The sequence below is a fragment of the Daphnia pulex genome, chromosome 6 (genome assembly GCF_021134715.1).
Source record: "Daphnia pulex isolate KAP4 chromosome 6, ASM2113471v1".
NCBI classification, from domain to species: Eukaryota; Metazoa; Arthropoda; class Branchiopoda; order Diplostraca; family Daphniidae; genus Daphnia; species Daphnia pulex.
This window is the reverse complement of record NC_060022.1, coordinates 4,535,524-4,562,959: the sequence shown is the minus strand read 5'-3', so window position 1 is coordinate 4,562,959 and position 27,436 is coordinate 4,535,524. Positions and strand designations below refer to the sequence as shown.

At 44.3% G+C, this 27,436-nt stretch overlaps 2 protein-coding genes across 4 annotated transcripts in view; one reads left to right on the top strand and one right to left on the bottom strand.

The window, feature by feature from the left end:
- Positions 1 to 13,231, bottom strand: part of LOC124195955 (chondroitin sulfate proteoglycan 4-like) — a 30,681-nt gene extending 17,450 nt beyond the window's left edge. For all 3 annotated transcript variants that reach the window (XR_006875501.1, XM_046590661.1, XM_046590662.1), the window contains exons 1-2: positions 12,226 to 13,231; positions 586 to 892 (exon numbers count right to left, since the gene is read on the bottom strand). Coding sequence is in view for 2 of the 3 variants with exons in the window: in XM_046590661.1 (XP_046446617.1) it covers positions 586 to 892; positions 12,226 to 12,322 (404 nt within the window). In the remaining variant the exon portion in view is untranslated. The remainder of the gene's footprint in view (positions 1 to 585; positions 893 to 12,225) is intronic.
- Positions 13,232 to 23,449: 10,218 nt separating this feature from the next.
- On the top strand, positions 23,450 to 27,433 carry LOC124195952 (vacuolar protein sorting-associated protein 18 homolog). The gene is made up of 14 exons (XM_046590658.1): positions 23,450 to 23,569; positions 23,650 to 23,836; positions 23,901 to 24,079; positions 24,142 to 24,294; positions 24,359 to 24,563; positions 24,641 to 24,756; positions 24,822 to 25,046; positions 25,121 to 25,255; positions 25,327 to 25,439; positions 25,516 to 25,627; positions 25,703 to 25,882; positions 25,946 to 26,405; positions 26,495 to 27,281; positions 27,356 to 27,433. The coding sequence occupies exons 1-14, from the start codon at positions 23,528 to 23,530 to the stop codon at positions 27,414 to 27,416; spliced, it is 2,955 nt and encodes a 984-aa protein (XP_046446614.1). The 5' UTR covers positions 23,450 to 23,527; the 3' UTR covers positions 27,417 to 27,433.
- The last annotated feature ends 3 nt before the right edge of the window (positions 27,434 to 27,436 follow it).

The following is a 27,436-nucleotide window of genomic DNA, read 5'->3' as shown; positions in this document are numbered from 1 at the left end:
GGGAGTTGGGTGATGTGAAATGAGATAGATGAACGTGGGCAGTTCTAACGCGTCTAGTACATCCATAAACACACACACAGACGGGCAAATCAAATTCAAAAGCTCGCAGAGTCCCTTCCGCCCGGCCCTCAACCCAATAGGCAATGGCAAACGGTTCAACAGTGTGAATAACTGAATATCTGTGCGTGTGTAGGAGGAAGAGGAAGAGGAAAGGACGGGCAGGACAGGCAAGACGGGCAGAGACGTGTTGGGTGTAATGCAATCTAACGAGCCTTTCTCGCCGCTGTCGGATGCCATTTCAATAGGCTATAATCGACTGACGCGGCTTCAACGGGCATATCGTGTAATTGAATGTATACACAGAGGGTGTTCCATCCTCGAAGCGGAGATGGAAAAAGGGTGGTGGGAGGTGGGTGGTGGGACAGATGGATGTGTTGCCCGAGAGACGGGATGAATAAATAATAAAGGCGCGGATTGTTGGTACAAGTTGAATTCGGGAGGATGTGCGGAGAGAAGATGAGGTGAAGAAATAAAAAATCTGTCACGGTCGATTATGTCATATGATTTTATTTTTGTTGTTGTTACTTGGATGAGTGAAGGCCGTCGACAGTCAGCGTGAAATCGGCGTCTTTGCGGTGGATGCGCACGTCGTGCCAGGCCAAGTCGTCGAGGCGGAGGCCGCGCGGGGTGGCCACCTCCGCTTCGCCGGCTCCCAGGTTGATGCGCACCTTGAGGGCCGCCGCCTGCAGCACCACCAGGCAATAGTCGGTCCGTCCGGCCGCCAGGAAAAGAAGAGCGTCCGGCCTCGACGTCCGGAACCGGAAGCTCAGATCCGTCGTCGAGCGGGCCTCCTGCAGCGGCAGAGCGATGTAACTCGATCCGTAAAAAGACGCTGCAATCAAACGAAATCAAATGAAAACAAAAATTAGATTCGAGTACAATTCACCGTTATGATCAAGCAATCTGCTGAATGGACACCATTCAACTTTTAAATTTTTTTTTTTTTTCACAACGTAGTCTAATTCCGGCCGGATCAAAGTCAGTGTTTAATTCATAGCCGCTGGGTACGTCATAAATAGATGATGACAAAAGATGAAATGACAAATTTTGCTGACTGTTGAAAAATGACGGAATGAAAAGGGGAGAAATTTATTTCCAAATTCGGTTGCCATAACAACGGCGATACAAAATTCTTTCGGCGTCAACAATGGCCGACTCATCCGGACCTTTAATATCGAATGGGGAACGCAGATCAAAAACCAGCCCCCACCACCCCTTGTGTTGCCCACACCCGCCTCCTCCTCCTTATATTCATATCCGCGTCATCGCTTCCGATGGATTATTTCCCCCTTTTTTTCTCCTTTTTTCCCGCCCGCCCGTCCGGGCTGCGACTCTTTCCGAATTGTAAACGTGAAAAGACACTCGGGTCCCGACGAGTTTCGTCGCTGTAGCGGAATCATCGGACGGACGGACGGTTGCATCTCTCTCACTCCTTTCTCGCAGACTATTGGATCTATCCAGCAAAGACAGACGATGCGCATCAGCGCGATATTCCCCAGTTTTCTCGGATGAAGAAATTCGATTTCCTCCGTTGCGAACGAAAGAAACAAAACGAAATAAAAAAAGAGAGAAGAAGAGAAAATCTTTTTTTTTTGTTTCTTTCACGTTAAATACTGGGAGGAGAGTCGACACGTTCCGAAACTGTGGAAGATGAAAGCCCGGGCGGTGGCGGCGGAGGAGCTATCCATCCGCTTCTTTTCGCAATGCAGTTATATGGGGTGAGGAGGGGGGAGCCATCACGTCCGCGCCATGTGACGTTCGTTCGTTCGCGTTGGGTCATCACAGCAAAATGAATCACAAGACAGAAGAGAGAGAAAAAGGGGGGCGACAATTTCGATTGATTTCCTTTTGACGTCGTTTTTTTTCTTTTTTATTCCGTCGATATTTGGCCAACCGAAGAAGAAGAAGAAGAAGAGCTGACGTCTTTTCATTTTTTCTCTTTTCCGCACCGTCCGGTTTTTGGGGTTTGGCGATCCGGCATTTTGAGCCGACGGAACAATTGTCGGGCCGAACCAGGCCGCCCGCCGACGTGTGTGGGTCGGCCAGGATTTCTCGGCGGAGCAGCGTGATAATCTGCCAAAGGGGCTCAGCTCCTTTTTTTCTTCCTTGTGTAGATTCTCATCGGGCCGTCGGTTTTGGCGGGTTTCGCCCCCTCAAACTCGGCAACTCTCGACCCCTCCGACGCCGCCACCGTCTCTCCTTTTGTTTGCCCGGCCTTTTTTTTTTTTATCTTGGCACGCGCCGGTGCCGAAAGATGGGCGGACGCATTTGCATCCCCATCCCCCATCCAAAAGGACAACAAGGAGAAGGAAAATCCGGTCTGTGTGTGTGTGAGTGTGTGGTGACGCAGAGACATCGGAAAAGTCACATGCTAAAAGGAAAGAGAAGGGAATCTCTTTCTCCGTGCCCGTTTGGTGAGCGGACACGGCGGAGATGGGCGTCTAAAGGGAGGACCGGGCAGGGATATATAGGATCTCGTTTTGTCACACGAAACTGCTGCTGCTGCTCCTGCTGGACTAATCGATATGTGGCACTTGTGCCAAAATATGTGGATGGTGGTGAATTATTATTAGTATTATCATTATTACGCATCTTATGTACATCGATGCGACGGGATGGGGGGGAAATAATGGCCGTAATCGAATCGCCGATTAATTCAATCGCCCAATATGTCCAACCGCAACGGGCCAGCCACACACACACACACACCAGATGGAGTTTAAAAAAAGTGCAAAAAGAGGAAAAATGAATTATTTGAGGTTGCAGAATTATCTTTGGCCGACGAGCCTTTGTTGACAGAAAAGCCAAGTCAAATAAGAGCTCGACTATTCCCAGCTGCGCCAATAGCTGGTGGCCAGCGAAACTGTTGATGATGATGAAGAGCAAGAAGAAATAAATCGAATAAAAAAAAACAATTTTTTTGGGGGAAAAAAGTCGTAAAAAAAGGCACGTCCATCTGTACACATATACATCCACACACAGAGAAAGAGATGAAGGCTAAATCGAAGGAGTCTCTCTCTCTCTCTTCACACCAGTTTCATTTCTCCGCCGCCGTCTTCTTCCCTCTAAAAATAAATATTCTCAATATGGCCATCTGGTTGAGCCATCTTTCACCGTCTCGGCAAAGGGTCCGGCGCATTGGGGGCTGGATCCTCCGTCGCCCGACGACCAGCAGCTCAGCTTCTTAACCGACTTGTTCGCCCTCATCTCCCTCACACAAGAAGAAGAAGAAAACTCTCAAGCGCGCACGCCAGCAACAGCAGGAGGACGCTAAAGTTTTTCAAGTTGAAGGAGAAAATCCTTGACATCCCCTTCTCCACTCTCCACTCTCCACCCTTCACGCACTAGCCCAGCAGCAGCAGTTCCTCTTGGGCCACTCACTCTGGCATGAAAAAAAAAAGTCTCTGGCTTGTCAATGGCATTCCAAAAGACAACATTTCCGCTTTCATCTGCGACTCGCTTGGCGAAACACCGACATTTCTAATTCGGAGAAAAAGAAGAAAAACGAGCGAAATTTTCAAACAAAAAATGTCAATCACGCGTGATGATTGCAGAAATCATTCGTCCACGATCAAACGAAAAGCGTGCAAAAAAGGGGAAAAATAAAAATAAAAGGGTTCATTTTTTTAAAATCTAAACGGAGAGGCTAAAATAAAAAAGCAAACAAAGTCAATAAGTAGCTCGACGACACAAGACCACACACACACATCGTCCAATGTCTAGAACAAATTGTAGAATCAACTCGACCGATATTCGCCGTCGAAAAGTCGCAGCTTAGTCGAGAGAAGCAGGAAAAAGTTCTTATACATATGTCTACACAAGTATTAGTGTTTCTCCGTGTTTTGCATGCGTGTGCGTTCAGAAATGGCGCCGATTTCCAGGAAATTCAAAAAACTTTATAAAAGCCGCTTTGGATTTCCACAAGACCGAAACGTCTTAGAAGCTTTTCAGGATATTCAAAATCAAGCAACAACTATAGGAAATGTGTGTGTCTATAATAAAACGCTAGTGTCAGAGAAATACATTTCCCCCCAAAGTTTTGAATTAGCCGCGAAAAAGCCATTAGCGCCCCGCCGTCTGGGTGTGCAACCAACCGGCGAAGGAAAACGTTTCTCTCCCTTCTAAATATACTGGATCTTGTATATATACAACAGAAAGAGAGAGAGAGAGAGAGTTTTCTCTAACGTCTGCGTGTCTATACACAACACGTAACACATAGGACATGGCAAGTTACAAAGTGAACTGACGATGAGGTTTGACTCGTTGGCGATGGAAGCCTTTCGCTCGTTAGAAGCTCACTCCCCGTTTTCTTTTTTTATTTTCTTCTACGACCCTTATAGTTTGGCTTTTTCTGCACTACCCCCCTGTTAATATACAACGTGTGGTGGTGGTGGTCGTGGTTGCATCAACCCAATTAACGACTGCGATGATGAGCGAAATCGATTTATCTTGGGCCACCGTATTTCTTTTAACGACCCAAACCCAACCGTCGTTTTTCCAAAAGAAATCAAATTAATCATCTTTCTTTCTTTCTATTTTTAAAAAATTTTTATTTAAGAGGGAAAACGGGGTCGAGAGCGTATTGGATCTAAGGTTTCTTTCTCTGTTGCTGGCCCGGAAGAGAAAGTTTCTTCTCTCATTTATTTATTTATTTTTGTTATTTTTTTTTCCAATTGGGTGCGGAAATGAAGTCGACTGTTAGATGGAAAGAGACTTGCACCTCTTCTCTCACTTCCCCAGACGGGCGTACTAGCTACGCACACGCACAACAGTGGCGGGATCCTAGCAGTCTGGGACTCTTTTTGTGTGTGTGTGTGTCTCCTCTGCGTCTGCCCATTAGATTGTCCCGGAAATGGAGGGCTCGGAAGTCGCTCACAACGGACCATCGACTCGAACGTGCCGCTGTTGCTGGCGTCATGATTGAATTGAAACGAGCCCGGCTGACCAACACGGACACATATATAGAGTATATATAGTCGCCCGCCCAGAACCATTTTGGAACAAATCATTCCAACAACAACACATCCGCTTTTATTAACCGAATCTATCGACTTATTCCAGGTGTTACGAAAAATCATCCAGTGAAAAAACAAAAAGTGTAGTGACGTTAAACTGGGCTTCAAGTTTAAGATCAGCCAAGTATGGCAAAGAGTTTTTGTCCATTTCAGAGAAAAGCAGCTATAGTAGTAGCTCCTAATGGCATTTTTGGGAGGCTAGTAAAAAAAAGACAAAAACGGCCGGGAAAAAAGAAAATTTCTACGACGAATAAAAGAGACGACAAAGAAGTTGGGGGAAAAAACAACAACCATAAAAACGTACACATGCAACATCACCACCACCACACAACAACAACAACTAGACTATGACACTCTCAACGCGCGGAATGCCGAATCCAGCCCAAAAAGAAATTCAGCTAGTTCGGTAATTGAGTGACGACTAGGCACATTAGCAGAGCCGGAACTGCGCGGAAGAATCCGACCAACACCAAAAAAAAAAAAAAACACGACAGAGCAACAACAACAACAGTTATAAATTGCATTCATAGGCTGCTGCAACCAGTCGGCTGCTGTACATATATCCGTAAAAAAGGAACTTATTCCACCACCAACCAACCAACGGAAATAAGAAATCTATTACTTTCCCCCCATCGCTTGAAAAATAAAAAAATAAAATAAAAGTTTCCACGTACTCGAACACGAACGAGGGGAGGAAAAACAAACTTAAAAACCCCAAAAAACAACAACTGAGCGTCGGGATTTTTATTGCCATTTGGAAAAGAAAAAAAAAAGGAAATTAAAAAAAAAAAAAGCCTGACTAAGAGTCGTCGATTCACGCCGGGCACGGTCTACTAAAAAATAGAAAAAACCAGCCAACAAAGGCCCATCAGCTGAGAGGAGAGACTGGGGGGGGGGGGGGAGAGAGACGGGCGGAAACCGAGTCACGCCGACTGGAACGGCTTCGGTTGCGAGGTGACCGTGTGCGCTGGTTTGCTGCATCCCGCACGTTATTTTATTTTCCCTTCTCTCTCGGCCATATCCACTGTGGCATTCACATGTATAGAGACGAGCGAGAGCGTGTTGCACTCTACTCTGCGATTCACATCGTTAGCGTGAATAAACACGTCGAGCTGTTTGTGGTGCTGGACTGCACCGCGCTCTCTGCTCCGTGTGTGTGTGTTGCGGCTATTAAACATTCCAACCCCATTTCCTCCCCTCACTTTTCAAACAGCAACCCTTTTTCTCCCCTTTTGAATGCTGATGCATATCGTCGTCCCGTTTCTTTCTTTCTTTCTTTTTTCTCTCCCGTCATTTTCCCGGTGACTCTGCGACACACGTGCGTTGTACTGTGCTGTGCTGTGCTGTGTGTGTGTTGGTTCACGCTGGGGCAAAGGCATCACAAATGTGGGTGAGCGTTTGGCTTTTTTCTTTCGGTTGTTTTGTGGTGGGCCAGCCTTTGGCAGCCGGAGACACGGGACTCGCTATGTGGCGTCGCTTCACCAAGTTATTTATATACAACACTCTTGGCTTTTTTTAAATTCTCCCTTTTTTTTCTTTTCTCTTCTTTTCGGTTTTTTGTGACACTGGAAACCCATTTGAAAATAAAAAAAGGGAAAAAAAATCTCAATGAAGCGAAACCCCCTAGAGGAGCGAAAAGGAGCAGTCGAGCGTTTCCGACTGAGAACTGGCCGTTGAATCAACTAGTCCCGCAGTCTATAACCTCCCGCTTCACATTTCAAATGTGTATAGATGGGGCCGGCGGCCGTCTGGTGCGTGCCTTGATTGTCTAATCGACGTCGAATAGATAAGTTATAATAACTTTAAGATGATCTAACGCACACACACAAAACGGCAAAAACGCATTGGAAAAAAAAAAGGCCGCTGAATAGGTTAGACGACCGTTGATTGTAGTACGGCCAGTAGCCATCGTGTAAACGATGACCGGCAGGTTAAAAAAGAAAAAAAAAAGATGAGGGCTCTTCTTTTTTGATTATATTTCTTTTAGTTTCTTCTTTCCCCCTGGAGCAGTTTTTTTTTTTTTACCCGAGCGACGGTGCGTCGGTCATAATCGTGATTCATAACCCCCCCACGAACTCGAAACTGGCGGGGCCGTTGAGCCCCTACAACACGCAGGCAGTCGTGTTCTCCGGTCTTTTACGGGTTTTAACATTTCTTTCATTATATGATATATAAATACATTCTTGCCGTCTTGTGTTGTTTTTTTCTTTCTTTCTCTCTTCTAAAAAGGGTCGAGAGTTCTTTTTTCGGTATTTGCTTTTCCCAGAGATAAAATACAAGAAGAAAAATGAGCGCGCGTGTGTGGCTGTGGCTGTTTTGAGATTGCACCACCGCGATTTCTTCCCCATCGTTCCTCACATCCTCGATGACGGCCATTAAAATCCTCTCCTTCTTCTTCTTCTCTTATCGAGTATAAATATAATAAGACAGTCAAATTTAATACATTCCAATTGCTTGTAATAATGCAGGTTCAACGTCTCGAAAATCCCCATGACCCGAGCGAGTCACCTATAATTCATAAATTCAAATTTTTTTTGGACGCAGGGAAATTTTACCATTTTTCCCATTCAACAAATAAACTTTGAGCTCTTCTTTTTATTTGTTCAACCCTTTTTTTCTTTCTTTCCTTTTTTCTTTTTATAAAAGAAACAAAACAACAAAAGAAAAAAAAAAAAAAGTTTTTCCTCCCCCAAAAAAAGAAAAAGAATTTCGTGTTCATCCATGATGGATGACGTAGCGTCTCGGACGATCACAATCAAATCAAATTGAGTGAATCAACAGATATCGAAAAGATTAGCCTCTCCTCTCCTCGTCTACAGTGTATAAGGAAAAATGGTAATTAAAAAGTCCGTGATGCTGAGCTGGTGGTGGACGAAGACGAATTGAATAACCCGTCGAATTTCCCCCCCAACGGCGGCCAAAAAAGTCTGTGGGGCTGCCCTTTTTTAGTTTTTGATCGAGTGAGCGATTCAACAGACATCAACGATCGGTCCACAGATTCGAGCGGATACAACAAGGAAAAGGATCGACGGCGCGTTCGGGAACACGCGCCGATAACAAGACGGACGCTGCTGGGAGGAGCGAGAGAGAAAAAGAGAGACGGTAATAATAATAACTATCGAAACCCCCCCCCCCCTCTTCGAAACAAAAGAGAAAATATATATAACTGAACGAGAGTTGTCGAGAGATTTACGAGCTTTTTTGTTTTGGCCCGTCTCGTCCATCTTAAAGAAGAAACTCTCACTTGTATTTTCATTTTCTTCGATTGTTTACTAAATAAGGACATTTGTCCTTTTTCATTTGTTTCTTTTATATAGCCCCAGAGTTTCTATATCACAATGTTAGCGGGACAAGAGATTTGTTTTTTTCCATCCGTCGTCGGGAGGTGCTGGGCGTTCGCCTAATAATCGGATTAGATTCAATTGATTTCGGGATGGAATATACAGAGAGAGACGGACGGACACAGAGTAGACAAGAGAGAGAGTCCGTCGTGGCAGTGTCTATTTCCAGCTACACAATTACTCGGGCCTCCTTTATAGACGATCTTTCGTATCGCTCCTCCTCCTCCGGGCGGCAATAGATTGAACCAGCTACGAGGAAGAAAGAAAAAACAAACTCGTGCTGGACTTTTTGGGCCGTTTCGTCTTTCTCTCCTCGTGATAAAGGAGAGAGCCGCCCCTTTGGTCGGGAATTCTTTCTCCAAAAAATAAAGGCAAAAGGAATAACTTTTTTAAACCAAAAAAACAAACTGATTCAGTTGATGGTTATGACACCGATTCACAGCTCGACGGACGGATAGGACAACCTATCCATCGACCAATTAGCTTGTCATCTCCCATCGGTAGATTGCGCATGTGTTTTGAGCTTTCTCGTTCCGAAAAGGGAGGGACAGATGGGAAGTCAAATCATACCCGGTCATATGCAAGATCATTTGAATGCACAGAATGTCGTAAAATCAATCAGGCAATAACGGTTATAGCCCTAGCAACATTTAAGGGCCGTAAATAGATTCGATAGTAGCCCCGTTGTTTTGTCTCTCTCTCTCCTACCCACACAGTTCAGTGGTAGGGGGAAATGAGCCCAGATGAGGTACGTCGATGAGCACGTCAGAAAATCAGCTCCGTCCTTTTTTTCCTCCTCCAACCAAGAAATTCAAACCGAAAAAACAAGCGGAACGAAGCTGTCGAGAAGAAAAAGAAAAGCTGATCAGATTTTGCCGGATGACGGAGATGGAATTGATGTCCAAGAATTGTCGACTCGATTTCATACGATGGCGAAAAGAGAGAGAAAGAGAGTTGTCAAGAAATAACAACGCCATGTTATCCAGACCGTTCTCTCTGTGCATTTCTATATGTATCGAAGCTTGTTTTGTTTTATTTTCCAGACTCACTCTGGTCTCCTTCTGATGGATCCAAACAGTTTCCCAGGGGGAGAGAGAGAATCACAAGACAGTGGGAGAGAAAGAGAGAGAGATATTTAAATGTTGTTTGGTTTGTCTATTGTCTTTGTAGACTTTTCGCTGAAGGCTCTCTCTGATGGCAAAAATAAGACGGACGCTCTCTATCCCGGCACACATGTTCTACAGTGTACAGACAAGAGGAGACGCAGCAGAGTCACTTGTTTTACTTCTGAGCTAATGCAATTTATTGTGTCTAAACCTTATAAACCCTTGTGACCAAGTTAAGGTTCAATCCCCCCTACCTTGTATGCCGACAGAGCGGGTAGAAGGGCCGCCCCCCAAACAAATGGAAAGTATAAAAACAATTTTTCCCAATCGAGAATACGTCAAATGACTGGAAAAATTTTCAAAAGATCTTTTCTGACTGTTTATTTTCGCCAGAAAAAATTTTTCTTCTTCTACTTCTTCTTACCAACAATATGAACAGTTGGGGGTGAGTGGGGGGGACAGGAGGAGGACATATTTCTGTAACTCGAAACCGCGCCCTTCTTGTCTCCCCCCTCATTGAAAATAGGGTGGAAGTTTCAGACTTCTTCTTCTTGTACAAAACTATTTCTCCTCCGCTGCTGCTGCTGCACCCTCCAAACAAATTTTTCTTCTATTTCTGTATTTAAATATAGCGGAGAACAAAAATAAAACTTCCCCCCACAAAATACCCCCACGAGAAAAAATAAGAAGAAAAACTCAAGTACTAGACACACTACTACACACAGGACCGGTTATATTGTGCCGGCTGAGTGTATGTGTGTGCTGCAGCTTTTTGGTCTCTCTCTGTGTTTGTTAGAGGGGAAACAAGAGGGTAAAAGCTGCAAATGAAAAAAAAAGGAGATCCGTCCGTCTGTGTGTTTTGACTGCCGGAAATGGGACCGACTGTCCCCCCTTTTTTGTTTCTTCCGTGTGTTTTCCCCTCATCCAAACAGCCGCCCAATAGGAAATGATAATCAAAAAGGGGACCCACACGTATTCCATTAATAAGTAAATCAAACGAAAGAGCGGGGGGGCTTATATAATTTGAACAGATAGCGAATGAATTATTTGATGGGCGGGTTAATGTGGTCGATCTTAATAATTCCTTTTGATTTGTCGCCAGCCGACGTCGTCGGCGGCGACGACGCTCGAGCGTGAATTAATATCAATCAAACAACAATACGCGCAGTCACATAATGTAGAGACTGAGAGAGCAAGAGGGGAGAGTGGCGAGAGAGGAGAGAAATGACAAAACAAAGTCGTCTGCATTAAGAAGTAGCGGCCGCCAGCGCTCCCGCCCCGCTCGGCGGGATTATGACATAATGGCTCCGTACACGGAGGAGAACCATCAGCCCGTGAATCAAATGCCTACCCCCCCCCACTCTCTTTCTGTGTAAAAAAACAACAAACGAAACAAAACAAAACAGAAAATCAAAAGCCGTTCGCCAGCAGTTGGCTGTCACGAAAGGGAAACATTTCTCAAAGTCGATCCAGTTTATATCCATCCATCCAGCAGCCAGCCTGGTAGTGTCTATGTAATGTACATGTACATGTACGTACGTGTTACTACTGCACCACTAGTAGACTAGTAGACAGTTTGTGTGATGTATTGTTATCACGTCACAGCGAAAAGAGTTTGCCTTTCATCATTGCGCAAAAGAGAAAAAGAAATAAACGGAAAAATTTATGGACGACGTCAATTGTCGTTGTCGAGGGCCGGCGGCGGTTGAAGCGGACAAGTGTCTGCAGCTCTTTTTTTTTCATATCTCTTAGAGACGTCCAAAAATTTCACACATCAATCGTGACATGTTATTTTTATATATACCTAAAAGAGAGAGAGAGGCTGGTCGAAGCCGGAGGGGTCGTAGAATATAGCTGGATCTGTTATGCATCCGCAGAAAATGAAAACGCAAAGAGCAGACGGTGTAAATGGGTTGCGGACTTACGGTACTATTGAGATCAAATTGTTATTACACCGCTACTGGCTGTCTGGCTGGCCCTAGTAGGCGGAAAGAAACTATCAGCAGGCCGACAACCAGACGCAATCCTTGTGCTGTTGCGGGAAACATGGAGTAGTACCGAAAAACAAGGACCCAAAAAAAGGGGGTAAGACGGGGTTGGCAGCACTCGGGCCGGGCCATGTCCATTTTCTTTTCTTCGCATCTTATTGTTATTGAGAGAGAAGTAAGCATATCCTGAGACTGGGGGCAAGTGTTGTGTGTGGGGCTTTGAAATTTATGGTGATGATGAGTGCACACAGCACACAGCCCAGCTGAAGCCTCGAGGAAGACATTTAGAAAATAAAACCGCGCGCGTTCCCTTTTTATTTTATTTAAAAAAAAAAACGGGGAGTTGGTTATAGCCGGGACTATTGTTGTTCAATTTGAAATCGATTTCGATCGGGAGGAAATGAAGAAAAAAATATAAAAATAAAAATGTTTTTTGGGAGAAAAAACAAATACACACAGACACAGCTGATGCGCATCAACAAGCACGAACTCACGCTTTGATAATAACGAAGAAGCATGACCGACAGACCGGCCGGCCTCCTCTTCCTCCTCCTCTTCTCGGCGGGAGAAGAAGAAGAAGAAATTTAAAAAAGAAAAAAGGAGGGTCGAATTTTTTCGGTACTAGAAAATTTGGTTGTGGAATAGTCGAACGAGAAAGTAGGGGTAATATATCCCGCGACATTTTTATAGTTGAAAGTGGGAGCCATTTACATACCTGCGCCGGCGACGCTGAGGGAAATCCAGAAAAGTGCCACCACAATAATCGTGACGGGATGATTTGACATGGCCATTAAAATTCTCGCCATCTTCATTCCTCCGATAGTTTTTCTCGTATTCCCGAAAACCAAATTTAATTTTTTCTTCTTCTTCTCTCTAGACGAGAGGAACACACACGCACGCACGACAATTTAGTTATTTTTTAGTTTCAGTTTTGGGTGGTTTGGGGGGTTGTTTTCTCGGTCAGCGCTGGACGGCCGGTCCGACGGACAAAACACTTTGCAGCCGACAGTCCTCGCAAGTCATTGCACGGGCTCAACACAAAACATCCCAACCGAAATGAACACACAAGTCACGCACGAATAAATAAAATAAGAAATGAAGAATAAAAAAAAAACTGCGGCTGCCGGATTCTCTAGCCGGCCAGGAAGAAAAAAAAAACTGTCCGTTTCGATTTCTTTTTTTACCGCGACAACAACAACAACAACAACGACAGTTTTTCCTTCTGAAAAATACTCTGCCGGTTTTGTCGTTCAGTTTCACGAAACGTCTTTTCAACAGACACTAAAAAATAAATTTTGTTTTTTTTTTTCGTCAGCCACCAGTCACATTTCACGCTGGCCGGCTATTTTCTTCTCTCTCTTGGTCGAATGTTGGCCGGCACAGTGTGGTTTGTTGTACGGTGTCGGTTGTAATCGGCCTTGATCGCGTTCGGTGTCAATGGCCGACAGAAAAACGGACTCGACAAAATTTTTCTCTTCCGACAGTTTTTGAAACAAACCAAAAAACGACAACCACACGGACGCCAGAAACAGTTGTCGAGTTTCGTGAACGAAAAAACACTCACGCGGGACTTGTGTGTTGCCCCCCGAGTCCTTTAGGGTTCGTTTTCTGGCTAAACCGAAACAAAACGGCGAGGATGTGAACGGGAAAAAAATTCGGTTGGAAACTGCCAAACGGACGTGTTGCCAGCCAGACGGCCTGAAGGCGACTGAGCTGGTGGCAAGCGACGGGCTGCCTAGAAAACTTTGTCTGTCTGTGTGTGTGTGTGTTGTTGTTGTACGGGTGGGGAGGAGGAAGGAACGGGAGAGATGGTCGGAGGGGGGAAGGAGGTGAATTTGGGGGCGGGTATCACACTCTTCCTCTTTCTTCCTTTTCTTCCTTCGCCCAGCAGTTGTGTAACGGCAACAACAACAAGCCATCGCCTATTTTTCCCCTTTTTTATTTTATTCTTCCACGAAAAAATGAAAAGAAAACATTTTGACTCGATAAATTTTCCCTTTTCATTTAAAAAGAATAATAATAACTTAAAAATAAGAAAAGAAAAAAGAAAGAAAAGTTCCTTATTGAATTGAACTGCTGCTGACCCTGGATTGGTTCCAACATAAATACGTATGTACATTTGAATGTAACACACTGAGTTTGCAACTAAGTCAAATTTGTTTCAAGGCCCGTGTGATTTACGGTGCCATTGTCACATTCGTCTCGGGTTTCTTCCCAGAAATAAAAAAAAAATAAACAAAATAGGGATATTAGAATAGACGATTACGACATTCTTTTTTTCATATTTTTAAATTTAATTACACTACCCCATTTTTCTTGTTTTGTACGCATTACTTAATTACGGAAACGCCGAGGAGAGAGAAGAAGAAAATTCAATTTGGAAACTGGCGGATGAAGAGAATGTCAACATAACTGTCGTCGTGCACGAATTGATTAACTCGTGAAATATTTGCAATCACAGTCGCCTCCTGACGTCTGTCTCTGTGTGGCTCTATGTGTGTGTGCTGTGTGCGAACAGATCGATCGGCCAGCAAGTTGCACACATTGTACATACGTCGTGACGTCGGATTCGAGCTCTTCTCTCTCCCATTTTTTTATTTTTCTTATTCAATATTCCGTCGGACGGAATTAGCATACAATGGATGTTTTACGTACGTCCGCTACCCGAGTCCAGCCAGGGTGACAAATGTGAGAATAGCGACAGAATAGAATAGCCCCGTGTGTTTGCCTGTGGGCTGGTCTACTGGTGGCAAAAAAAGGAATAAAAGAAATACTACTGTACTATACAATGCCTGGCCATTGTTCAGCACATTTCCAACTCATATATGTACAGTCGGGGGAAAAAATATAAAATCCAGGGCCAGCTGGGAGAAATGAATATTTGGCGGATCATATAATACCGCGAATGATGGTACTATTACCGGTGTTTCTAGTCACTCCCGTGAGTTCCTACACTCACATCTCGGCTGGGCGTGAAAAAAAAAAGAGACGGGCATGCCCGTCTCAGAGAATGAAAGTGAAAGAAATGTAATAATCGCAACAGCTTTTAAACAGAAAACGCTGGGAGGATAGAAAAAGAGGAAAAAAATGAAAAACAGACGACGGAGCTGTGCTGTGCTGCCTCACAGGCACAGCTGCGTCCCAGTGTCATGAGATGACATAGTCCTTAATGGCCGGACAGAAAATGTCCGGAATGTAATATCGCCAGGTCTACCCCCTATACCCTCCCCCCCCCCATAGCGTTCTTCCACCATCATTCCTTTTAGCCGCTTCTTATTCTTATTCCTTCCATCGGAGGGTTCGGAGAAAACATGTGAACCAGGAGGGGAGGCAGCACAAGGCAGCGTCGGGGACGTCGCGGAATGTTTCCGTGTCCGACGCCGGGATCTACTACAAGACATGACCGTAATTCCCTTTTTGAAATAAAAAGATGGGCGTCCGACCGATACTCGAAAAGAAAATTTTCTTTTAATGATTCGAATAGTCAAAACATCCGGCGGAGGAGGAGGAGGAGAGTTCCGCAAGCGAGCACGAAGAAATGTGAGGCAATCCATCAAAAAAAGAGCCTTGAAAGACGTAAAACAAGAAAAGAAAAATAGGAAAAACTTGGAACCGAAAAGGTTAAAAGAATCGGTTGGGTGTTCCATCTGTTCTCTTCTTATGGGGAGAAAAGAGAGAGAGGATAATCATCCCGACTGGATGCTAATTCACAGGGCCCCTTGTACTACGTTATGCATAGGCCGTCCGTCTGGTTGGCTTTTCTTCCGAAGCGCACGCGACAACAACGGAAAACCGAACGACCGGCTATACGCAGAAAAATGGAATAAATTCGTATCCGCGAAAAGTCCGTCCGTCCGTCCTATGCAAACTCTAAACATTTCCAAACACCTCGTCGGTGGGCAGAAAAAGATTTTAAACAAAAACGTGAACGGAATTTCCAACTTTGTTGTAAACGCGGATCGTTAAAGCGTCCGGCCATCAGCCGTTTTTGGTTGAGTTGGGCCTGTTGTAAGGAACACACGTCGAGATTCCAAACACTTTTCTTCTTCTTCTTCTTTCGACGAGTCTCTCGACTAATGTACACACAAGAGCCAGTGCTAGCACGACTACTTACTAATGGCCGTAGTACATGGCAACCAAAGGAGAGAGAGAGAGGGGAAAAGGTATACACACACATAAAAGGCCAGAACGAAAAAATAAAAAGAATAGAACAAAATATATCTATCTGGCATTGCTAGACGTAGTAGTGTGTACAAGACACAGGAGGAGGAGAGAAAAAATAAAGAAGAGGATTTCTTTTTTCTTTCATCATGACGAGGCAATTCTGTTAGGTTACGAGAGATGAGATAGAACCCGGTGATTCTGTGTGGCGGCAGGTCCCTCTTGGACATACAATTTTATAGACTTTTTCGCACATTGTTTTAAGTGTTTAAAATCCAACAATTTTTGGAATTTGATTGTTTACTGGCAGACAAAGTTGTGAGGTATAAAACAAGCCTGATGTGCAGTCGCTCTGCAAATTTAATTAAGTTTCCCTGATTGAGAGAACAGAAACGGAGAGAGAACTGTTCCAGTCAAAGGCCTAACTCGGGAATAATCGTACTCCGTAACTTTTTGTAAGCAACGCCTCCAAATAGTGAAAAAAGTAAGAAAAGATATGCAATTTGTCCTACCTTTTAAGACTGGGAAATCCACAGCCAGGGATCCACAAGTGCTCCATCCTCAGTCAAGTGGACGCCAGGCAGGATAGGAAAAGGGGGGGTCATCGTGCATATACACACACTTGCACATGGGTGTACACAAGGACAGAGTTTTCCCAATCAAACTGGTTGCTGTTTATCAAAACAAAAAAGAAGAAATGGGTTACGAAAAAAATGTTGCAGAGACAACAAGTAGAAGGAAAAGTTAGAAAGAAGACAGTGGGTTATCCCTTATTGATAATAAACAGGATTACTTAAGGTTTACGTGTAATACCCATTTAGGCAAGTTTCAGGCACGATTAAAATATATGGCAGGACACAGGTTAATAAAGGAAACAAAAATTTACCCAATTGATGATGCTGAGATTGTTGTTGATGATCAGTCGGTCAGTATCAAACTTGCACATCTTGTGGTTACGATGGCTGGCTCAGGCCTGAAATCTGCACAAAAGTATAAAGGTTACACATAGAGCAAACAAACTGTCATTGCATACATGATAGATGCTAGAAACTGTAGTCGGGCACCAACATTTAGAACAGGTTTAATTCTTTTGTATAAGCTCCCAAAATCATTTCATTTGTATTCTTAGTTTTCTTTACCTGAGAAACCGCATGGAGTGGAGAGCATGGAGACAAGACGACCACATTTTTATTTTGTTCTGCTATTTGCCTATTTCTTTTGCAGCCCCGTATACGTTTCCATCAAACCAGTGATCCTTTCAGTTTTCTATGATAAAAGGAAAATGTATCTGAAACTTTGTCTCTTTTTTCTTTTTCTAATGCTGTGAGGCTGTGAAGTGAAGTGTGATGTGAAACAAATGAAAAGCAGACGACGCAAATATTCTAATTAACACCGTATAAGATATCGATATTAAAAATCGCCCTTTCCCGCCTTCCAACACCCGCCAAAATCAAACAAAATCACCCTCTTCCCTAAAATCAAACCGCAAAAACAATAAATGCGGTTTGATTGCCAGCGCTCAAGATCCGCTGGACAGATCATTATTATCATATCAAAATGTTTGTCTCAACGAGTTTCATCAAGCTTATCCTGGACGGACAAGATCCAAGTAAAAATTGTCACGTAACTCGCTAATAAACCGAAAACTCCCCCAAATGTTTTTGCTTTTTTCGCTTCAGACGACACACGACGACGACGTCGGCGGTAAGAAAAAAAGGTTTTACAGCTGGTAAAAGAAACACAATACAACACAGACAAAAAGAAAGATCTGTGTAAAGTGAAAGAGAGAAATAAGAAAAGAAATGAACCTGTCAGGAAGGAAAACCGCAAGCGTGATGGGAGCGCAGTTCTGTCAATGGGCAAACCGCGTCGGGATGGACGGGGGTGGATAGACCACCCCCCGCAACTAAAATAGGAAATAAAAATAGGAGCGAACGTGAATGTGTTTGATATCATCTTTATTCATAGAGGACGCAACCCGGCCTTTGCGAACGACGTGACGTGTGATCTTTGTGGGGTTGTCTTATTATTCTCCCATGTTCCTCCATCATCTGTTTGACGATTTTTTCCCCCCTGTCGTTTTCTGTTTTGTTTGTGCCGTTTTTATTTCCAGGAAAACCAACACAAGAAAAAAGTAGAAAAAGAAGAAGACAGAAAAGTTTTCTTCTCGGCTTTTTTTTTCCCTTTTCTGGTATTAGCTGATCAGAAAAAGTTCCGGTCGTTTGGGCACCTTGATTGAATTAATCGGCGAGTTCCCGCAATAAAAATACAACGACAGATTGGGGCAGGGAGGTCGTCCATTGTGTGATTATAATCACAATTCAACCGGGAGCCGCCACCAAGCTCCATCCATCCAATCTCTACACCACTTTTTTACAGCCCCCCCTTTCGGGAGTGGCAATCAAACTGTCAAAAAATCGATGGGAAACGAACGAAAAAAAAGTTTCGGGACAGACTCGGCGCATTCGCATGGATGGATTGTGTGCCCGTTTCCTTATAATAACATAAATCACCTGACGGAATTCCAATTCATTTCACCGGGAATATCCCCCCACGTCCGTCACTAAATTGTCCAGGCTCCCAGGTAAAAGAGGGATGCGAAGAATAAAACGAAGCGAAATGATTCAATTCCACACGTGTAGACCCTGCTGATCAACTGGGGTCTGTCGGCCAGGGATTGTACGTACAGCTTCGACGTCTAAAAAAGAACAATGAAGAAGAAGAAGAAGAAAAAGAAGAAGAACCACGGCGCGTCGACGACACGCCGTGAAAAGAAGAAGAAGAAGAGGAGGAGGAAGACGACATCATCGTTCAATGTCTCCCGATCGCCAACCTTCGCGTCTATCTTTCTTTTCTTTCTTTCCTCCTCCACGTTTGTTACCAACAAGATCAGAGATCCCTTCGTCTTCTTCTTCTCCTCCTTTTGGCGCCCATCATACGGAATGCTGATGCTATCATCTATTTATTTTCCTTTTCATTCCGCATCCTTCCATCAATCCTTTTCTCTACACAACAGTATTAAGACCCTTAGTTTCCCTTTAACCCCCCTGTCTGCCTGCCTGCCTGCCTGCAAAGTCGGTCGAGAGTCTTATCTCTCGTTATCGCTTTCGTTTTATAAAAGAGAAAAGGGAGAAAATTACGAGACCACAATGGCCGACGAAACTAAATATTTTTTTATTTCCCCGATTGACACAGCCCAGCAAGGTCCAGCTCACAATGTCCAGCACACGAGATCAAGTCGAGTTACTCTCTCTCTCTCTGTAAAAACAAAACCAAGCCCTTTGCTTTTCTGTAACAAGAGAAGAAGAAGAAGAACAATGAGGGGGTCTTATCATATCGTCCTCGATCCTGGCGCGCTCCTCACGGGCGATCCTTTTTGGCGTTGACCATTAAAGGGACAATAGGGAGGGGGGGGGGGGGGCTTCCGTCTCTCATCTCCTTTGCGACATTGAACGCTAGTGATGCTAATTCAAAGCCAAACGCCACCAGCCCATTGACTGCTGCTGACCTCTCCGTTCATTGTGCTCCATCAGATGGCACAGTCCATGGTCCGGCTATCGGGCAAAGTTCCATCACCCGCGGATCGCAACCCCCCTTCTCCCCATTACAATAACAATAACCCAAAGTATCAATGGGATTAGTTGTAGACACACACACAAATACAGACCAGACGTGTTTCTTTGTGTGCATCACACACTCCCAAAAAATAAAGAAGTAATAACCGGATTAATGTCGGTCGGGGGCTTATTCAATCGGCTGATCCGTACTCGGAGGAGGATCGGATGAGGGACAGTGGCGAGCAGAGCCTGTGGTGTCATTACAGTTTGTGCTGTGGACGCGCTATATATACGTAGGAGGAGGAGGAGCACTGATGGGGTCTAGTTTGCTGTGCTAGACTCTTTTGTTTTCTTCTTCTTCGGCTTTCCTGTGACGCTGTACTGACATTCGTCGTGAAACCGGACGTCGTTTGCGATGCGCCGTGGACTAGATCCATGGCAGGCGGCCGGGTCGACCCCCCTCTTCCGGATGGATATCCCCCATCTCTTTTCGTCCTGGCAGCCCCCAGCAGATCTAACGCAATGATGGTAACAACTGGCATAAGAACCAGCAGCCCCGGAGGATGGAAAAAAACAGATCGGGAAAAGGAGGGAACCCCGAAACATTTGGATTGGGGTCTCCAATCATGTTGAATTGCCTCCAAAGACTCCTCCTACTTTCTTATATTCTCTCTCTTTCTATCTTTCTAACTATTGTAGTTTTACTCTCTCTGGCTGATCTCTTATAGACTTTTCTTTTCTTCTTCGCTTAACTCTCTCTCTCGACTCACGTTGTACATAAAAATCCATCAGGGGGGTAAAGAGAGATGGGGGGAAGGGGCAAAAGTGGAAAGAGAAGAAGAAGAAACAAAAATCTATAAGGAATAAGAATGGAAAGACTCTTATTGGAGAGCAAAGTATAAGAGAGTGAACCAAAAAAGAAGCAGACTTTCAAGCCGGTTGAGTTCTCACGAGACTTATACATACACACACACACACAGGGTAGTAGTGAGCAGATAGACAACATCGCGTATAACGGAGGGAATATTATCAATTCTTTTCTCTCTCTCTCTCTATCCCACTTTTCCCTGGCTACTTTACAGGAGAAGGGATTTCCTCGACGTGATGTGCACTTGTGCATTTTTTGACAAGATTTCTTCCCGTCCCCTCTTACTCTCTCTCTCTGCCGACTCCAGCGAAACTCTTCACTATATTTGTACTCTCTCTCGCATAATGCAAAACACAAATGTGCGTATACATCTTTTCATGTGCGACTCATCGGAGCACCTCGCTTTTTCCGCAGTACGGATGACGGCATTTAGTTTTTATTTAGTTTTTCAGATGTGCAGCACAATGCCAAAAAAGAAAAAAAAAAACGACACACACACACACACACAAAATTGTATTATCATCCGGCGGATGATAATTCCTTCAAAATTGGAAAGGGGATTTTCCACCCCTTTTTTTATTTTATTTTCGCTGGATGCACTTCCGGTTGGGTGACTATTTTTGAAAGCTGATCTGATGTGCGCTATGCAAATGGCAGGCCTCTTTTTAAAGTAATACAACTTCGAGTGCTGTTGACTCGGGCGTATTACACGCTCGCACGAGCCGGAAGTAATAAGTACTACTGCTACATATCAGGGAGGAGGGGGTCTGAAGATGAAAGAAATCTGCTCGGTAACAACAAAAAATAAAAAAATTCCAATGGATACCCAACCGGATTTGGGCTCTCAACATAAAAATCTTTTCCTTTTTTTTGTGTCTGATGTGTGTGAGAGGGAAAAGTCGAGTCAGGTGTCGACAGACCAAACGAAGTCAACGGATATTCATTCACGTCAAAAAATGTGGCGGGTTATGTCCCGGCAATCTGTACTATACCCCTTTTCAGCTGATATAGAGATATATAGGCTCAAGCAGGATCGTCAGGCCGTGGGATGAGAGAGAGAGAATCCCCCCGAGTGGGTTGGCTGTTGAAAGGATCGATTGATTGGTTGAGCGATCAGCAGATGCCCGAGCAAAAAGGGATATGACCCGGTGGGGTGCAAACGGATGGATCCTCTCTCTCTCGGCACATGTATAGGAGCAGGCTGGTATTATCCAGCATAACTGTGTACAACCCCTATTGGGTGTATATCAAGATAAGAGCATCGCGATGATGATGCTGATGTGGCGCTTCTGTTGTCGATCGATTGGGCGGAGACTTTTTTAAAAATAAAAAGAGAGTTGAGCTTTTGCCCTGTCGTTGGGGGGACATTCGAGATTTTCCCCTTTTTCAGTTTCTGATATTGTCGCTCGCCTCTTGCAAGTCAGTCTGGCACAGACAAGTGAACCGTAACATCAGATCGATTGTTTTCAGGAGGTGTCGATCCCCCAACCATAGGCCTTCCAGGCTCAACAACAACAAAAACAGTCAAAGGGCCTACGACTTGATAGAGGGCGAAAAGAGATCTATTAAAGATCATTGCTAGAGAGAGAGAAAAGAAAACAAGGCAGGATCTCTTGAGGTGGCACTGATGGATTCTTTCTTTTTCTCTCTGACGTCTGTCTACTCCATACACTACCGTTACGGCCGGCCTGATTGGTCACTACCCCCCGCGCCTGAGGATTTTTCACCCCTGATGGAATCCCGTCGCAATTTCGTGCAACGGGCCAAAAAAACAACAAGACCAACGTGTGTGTTGTCTACGTACTCACATTTTGGTGCCTTCAATCGTATCTGTCATCCTGTCTGTCGCGTCTTTCATTGTGTGTCTACCTACTGCCGACACACACACACTGGATGGGCCGCGAGAGCGAATATTACGAGCCATAAAAGATGGAAGACGGGGCCGGATATTGGGACAGCCGACGACGGAAGAGAGGAACGACAAAGAGCAAATGGCCATCGAAGAACAATTGCGATTCGTTTAGTTATTATTGTCTTTTCTTCCTCTTTCCCATCCTAGAGCGTTGACTGAATGTGCCTCACCACTGTATATTCCGTCGACAATAAACAGCACATATACGTCATCCCATTATATTCCTCTTTTCTTTCTTTCTTTTTAGTATTATTATTTTTTTTCTTTTTTTACTGTACACACACGACCCGAGTCGTTATATGTACTTGCCGGGGAAAATCCATCATCGCCTCCACGGCACCGGTAATATTACATATGGAAACACTTCATATACTTTCCAAGTATCGCTCTGTCTGTGTCATTTTTCTTGCCTCCTAAAGATGAGAGTGTTTCACACGCGCTGTGTACCTTATCCCTTTTTTTTCTCTTTCGAGAGAGAGAGAAAGAAATGACTGTGAGCCATATCCTTTCTTCTCTTTAGCGTCTACACTCGTAAAAGAAAAAAAGGGGAAGAAATATCCCAAAGAAGAAGAAGAAAATTTGTCCGTGAGTACAAAATAATAAAATAACGCAACGCAGGCCTCCGACCGCAGACAGACATACGGGGAGAATATTAGAGCGAGAAAGGCACAGCTATAGCTATCCGGGAAAAAGTATGGACAAGTATGAGGGAAAGAATAAAAGAGAAAAAAGAGGTCGCACAGACATAAGATGGATCTTTCTGAAATTTCCTACGACTCTTGTGTACAAGGCAGAGCTAAAGAAATGAAGACCTGCTGGGCTCCCTACACACACAAGAGCTTTTTTCCAAACTCAACAGCAGTTTGTGAGTGCGCGGCTGAATGACGAGCTTCGTCAGGAGAGGAGGAGAAATCATAATCATAATAATAATAATAAAAACTTGCGGGGGGAAATAATCATAAGGAAAAAAGATTGCTTTTTGCCTTGATGAGCAGCAACATATGCGCTGGTGATCGTCAGCTCAGCTCAGCATTGAAGGTGAAAGAGACCAAACTAATGTGGAGGGACGCTCACGGGCAAGGGAAATGAATAGGGAGAAGTAGCGGTTAACGATGTCACTTGATTCGAGATATGATGGATTTTGCCCTCACTTGGTAGCGGGTTAGAGCTCGATACGCGTACCTTAACTTTAGATTCTGAAAGGAATCCTAATGGACTCCATTAAATATTCGGAATTGCCTTCATCAATCATCGCTCTGATCATCACAGTGGAATAAGAGGAAAACGGTAGATTTTCTTTTTCTATCATTATTTTACATTATTATTATAGATATACTACTACTTTCTTTCGTCTTTTTCCCCTGTTAACAATCAAAACTCGCCGATTTTCTGTGAGTAACCCAAGTCATTCAAACGTCCAGACATAGATGGCTCTAGTGAGTGTGTATACAAGTCAGCTGTCAAAACAAGACATTCGGAAAACTTTTTTCTGCAGTTTGTTGCCGTGATTGGTAGAAAAATGACATCCATTCTCGACCAATATGAGAAAGCCAGCAAACAGGTATTTTCGTTGTTGTAATTGTAAAAAAATAGACGGATTGGAATTCGTGATTGCCCTTTTGACGTCTGACGTGTGTCCAGGCTGGAACGACGGTATTTATCAACACTCTCCTTGAAAATGAACGCCCCATGTTCGCCAAGCAAAAAGTGGCGTACACGCCCCAATACCCCGTTCATCACATGTGCGCTCAGTCGGGCCGTATAGCATTAGTTCTCGTTAACAACACTCTGCTGAGAATAGATACCCAACTACCTGACAACATCAATGGTGAGCAAAAAAGCAAAAATGGCCTAATACTATACAGTCTTTATACAATTTCCCGTCTCTTCAGAGCTTGATCTCAACAAATACCTCAGTACGGGCTACAAAATCCAGAGGTTATTTGTTGATCCAACTGGCTGCCACATCCTAGTCAGTGCAGTGCACAAAGACAGGGAAAAAGATCCAGAACGGGAAGATAACAATGCAGAATTTGTCTATGTTCATGCCACTTCAGCAAAACCACGCCAGGTTCTCAAACAAAACATCTCAACTTCATTGAGTGGCAGACTGTAATGTTTTTGAACCACTAGGTCACCAAAACCAAAGGAAACTTTATCACTGCAGTCGGATGGTGCATATCAAACACTAGTCAAACAACCGGCCCTATTCTTCTTGGAACCTCCAAGGGCTTCATCTACGAGACTGAAATCAATCAGAGTGGGACAGAAGTTTACTGGAAACAAGTAAGATAAATCAAAAAGTTGGGCATGAAAATGGTCGATTAAAATGTCTTCCCGGGGGGGTCAGGTCTTTGATATTGGAAGAGGAACAGGTACAATGATTACTGGCTTGGAATATTTTCGACTGCGTTCAGCAGTAGAGGGCCAGTCCGTCTTTGGAGTTTTGGTAACCACCATGACGAAACTGTACCAATTTCAAGGCAATCTCGTCAATCGGATGGAAGATAGACCTTTACTGCAATCGATTTTCAATGCCTATCTCAACGTCAAAGGTAAAATCCCAGCAAAAATTGAATCGCTAGATCAAAATATTTTCATTCAAATCAATTTCTCATTTTCAAATTATCAGAGAAATTCATTGAAATTCCGAGCGAATTCCCCGTGTCACGACTGCGCCTCTGTTTGGCCAACGACCAGCCGACACAAGTCGCTTGGATGACGGGCAACGGGGTGCTTTTAGCGCAGGTATGATAGTGTGATTAAAATTCCAACAAGTGTTTTAGGCAATCGATAAATTGGAAACCCTATAGTTATCGGACAAGGACGGCGTGCTGAGCCCGCAGCACCGAATGATCCCTTATCCGCTGCCCGACACGCCGTCTGAACCGTTGGAAATGGGCAAGAAACGCGGGCATCACAAATTCCCACTCGAAGTGGCCCTCACCCCTTTCCATTTAGCCATGGTTTTTTACGACCGTCTGCGCATCATCTGCACCGTTAATCAGCAACTGGTTTACGAGGACACTTACGATCAGGTTACATCGCTCTCGTGTACACATCAAAATCTATTCGTCGTTTAAACCAACGAATATTTTTTAATATCACGCAGAGTTTCGGAGAGCTTCGAGGATTAACATGCGATGGAAGGAATAAGAAAAATCAGCAAGGGCCCGTTTTGTGGTCGTTCGCTGACTACGCTCTCTTCCGTTATACAATCACTGATGAATCTCGCCATATTTGGCAGGTACATTCCAGATCAAATAGTTTTCTTTTTTTAAAGGGCAGTACAATTGAAACAAAATGTTTGGTCTCTAGATGTACATGGAGCAAAAGCAGTTTGACCTGGCCTTGCAATTTTGCGGCAACAACAATGGCCAAAAGTCGCAAGTACTTTTGCAACAGGCTCATCACCTTCTCAGTAAACACCAGTACGTTCCCGAAAAAAGAGTTTCTTTCAAGTAGTGTGTAGAACTTAAACATAAAAATTTTGCTTCAAAACGACAGATACGAAAAGGCAGCTAAACTTTACGCCCAGACCGAAGCTTCCTTCGAAGAAGTGGCTCTCAAGTTTATGGAAATCAAACAAGAAGATGCCCTCCAGGCGTTTTTACTTGAGGTATACGACCTTATAGCATACAGCGCCGGAGAAATTCTTTTTTAAAAAAAGCAAATTCAATTTGATACAAAATAGAAAGCGTCCCGACTGAAAGGAGATCAGCGGATGCAACTCTCCATGTTGGTTTTGTGGCTTTTAGAGTTGATGCTACGCAAATTAGGCTCTCTCAAAGATGCTGGGATCAAGACGGACAGCCCACAGTATCAGAGCAGTTGGGACACTCTCGATCGCTTTACCGAACAAAGGCGCATAATGGTGAGAATGGGATTTGGTGTCAAAGTGGTTCCTTGTTAACTAAAACGTTTAAAAATGTGACAGGATTGCATCAAATCCAATCTTGGAGCGGTCTACAGTTTGCTGTCGAGTCACGGATTGCACGACGTGCTGCTCCACTTGGCAGGCAAGCTGAAAGACAGCCATCGGATCATGGAACAGCATTTACTCGATCGCAACTACAAAGAGGCGTTGAACGTCCTGATGGAATCTTCCGATCCTGAATTGCTTTACAGCGCCTGCCCCGTGTTGCTCCAAGAGCAGCCCAAAGAAACGGTCGACATGCTAATCTACAAAGCCCACAAACTGGAACTGACTCGAGTTACTCCGCTTCTGTTTGCCGCCTTATCCGACGGTGATGCTCGATTAGCCAAAGAAATTATTCGCTTCGTTGAGCATTGCGCCTACGAATTGAATTGCAAGGATCGCTCCCTCCACACGCTGCTCTTCTCCTTGTACATCCGATACGCTCCGGACAAAACCTTATCTTACCTCAACGGACAAGGTTTTTTCGATTTTAAAAATTTCATTTCAGCTAAACATTTTTTTAAAAAACATCCATTTATCGTTTGAATGAAAAACAAAATTGAATAGGTGAAGATGTCAAGACGGTTCCGTATGATGCTCAGTCAGCATTGAGATTATGTTTGGCGGCCGACACCAGTCAATTGCAAGCTTGTGTTCTACTTTACCGAATCATGGGACTTTACCAGCCGGCCGTGGAAATGGCCCTCAAAGTGGACGCGGCATTGGCTCGCCAAACTGCCGATATGCCGGAAGACAACGAAGAGCTCCGCAAAAAGCTTTGGCTGCGCATTGCCAGACACGTGGTCGAAAAAGAGCGCGACATTCAACGGGCCATGGCCGTCTTACAGCAGTGCAACTTGCTCAAAATAGAGGACGTGCTACCTTTCTTCCCCGATTTTACAACCATCGATCTTTTCAAAGATGCAATCAGCCAATCGCTCCAAGAGTACAGTCACCACTTGGACACCCTCAAAGAAGAGATGGAGGAGGCCACCAAAGCGGCCGACGCTTTGCGTCACGAAATTCAAGCGTTTCGCCACAAATCGATCGTGGTACAGGCGGGAGACCACTGTCATTTGTGTCGATCTCCACTTTTGACTCGATCAGCTTACCTTTTTCCGTGCGGCCATCGGTTCCACGGGGATTGTCTTCTGCCTCGGGTCTTAGCGACCATGAGCCAAATGCGAAGAGAGCGCGTAGCTGATCTCCAAAGGGAACTGGCCTCCTTGCCCAATAACGACGCAGATTCCGTTTCACTCGCTTCATCTTCACTTGGCTTACGTGAGCAACTTCTGCAAGATCTGGACGACATCTTGGCCGCCGATTGCATCCTGTGTGGTGAAGCAGTCATCAAGTATATCAGAATCATTTCCAGTTTACCTGCGATGATTTTTTAAATAACGTTTCTTTTTAAAATCTAATCTACAGGCTAATTGATGCGCCCTTCACATCTGAAGATGATCTCGAGGCATTTCACGGAATTGACTAATTGATCGTTTTTTTTTTGTG

Bases quoted from the DNA above. Each gene is read 5' to 3' on its own strand.
- LOC124195952 (XM_046590658.1), top strand. From the start codon at position 23,528: ATGACATCCATTCTCGACCAATATGAGAAAGCCAGCAAACAG. The intron at 23,837-23,900 runs GTGAGCAAAAAA...CCGTCTCTTCAG, and splicing joins ACTACCTGACAACATCAATG to AGCTTGATCTCAACAAATAC. The intron at 24,080-24,141 runs GTTCTCAAACAA...TTGAACCACTAG, and splicing joins CTTCAGCAAAACCACGCCAG to GTCACCAAAACCAAAGGAAA.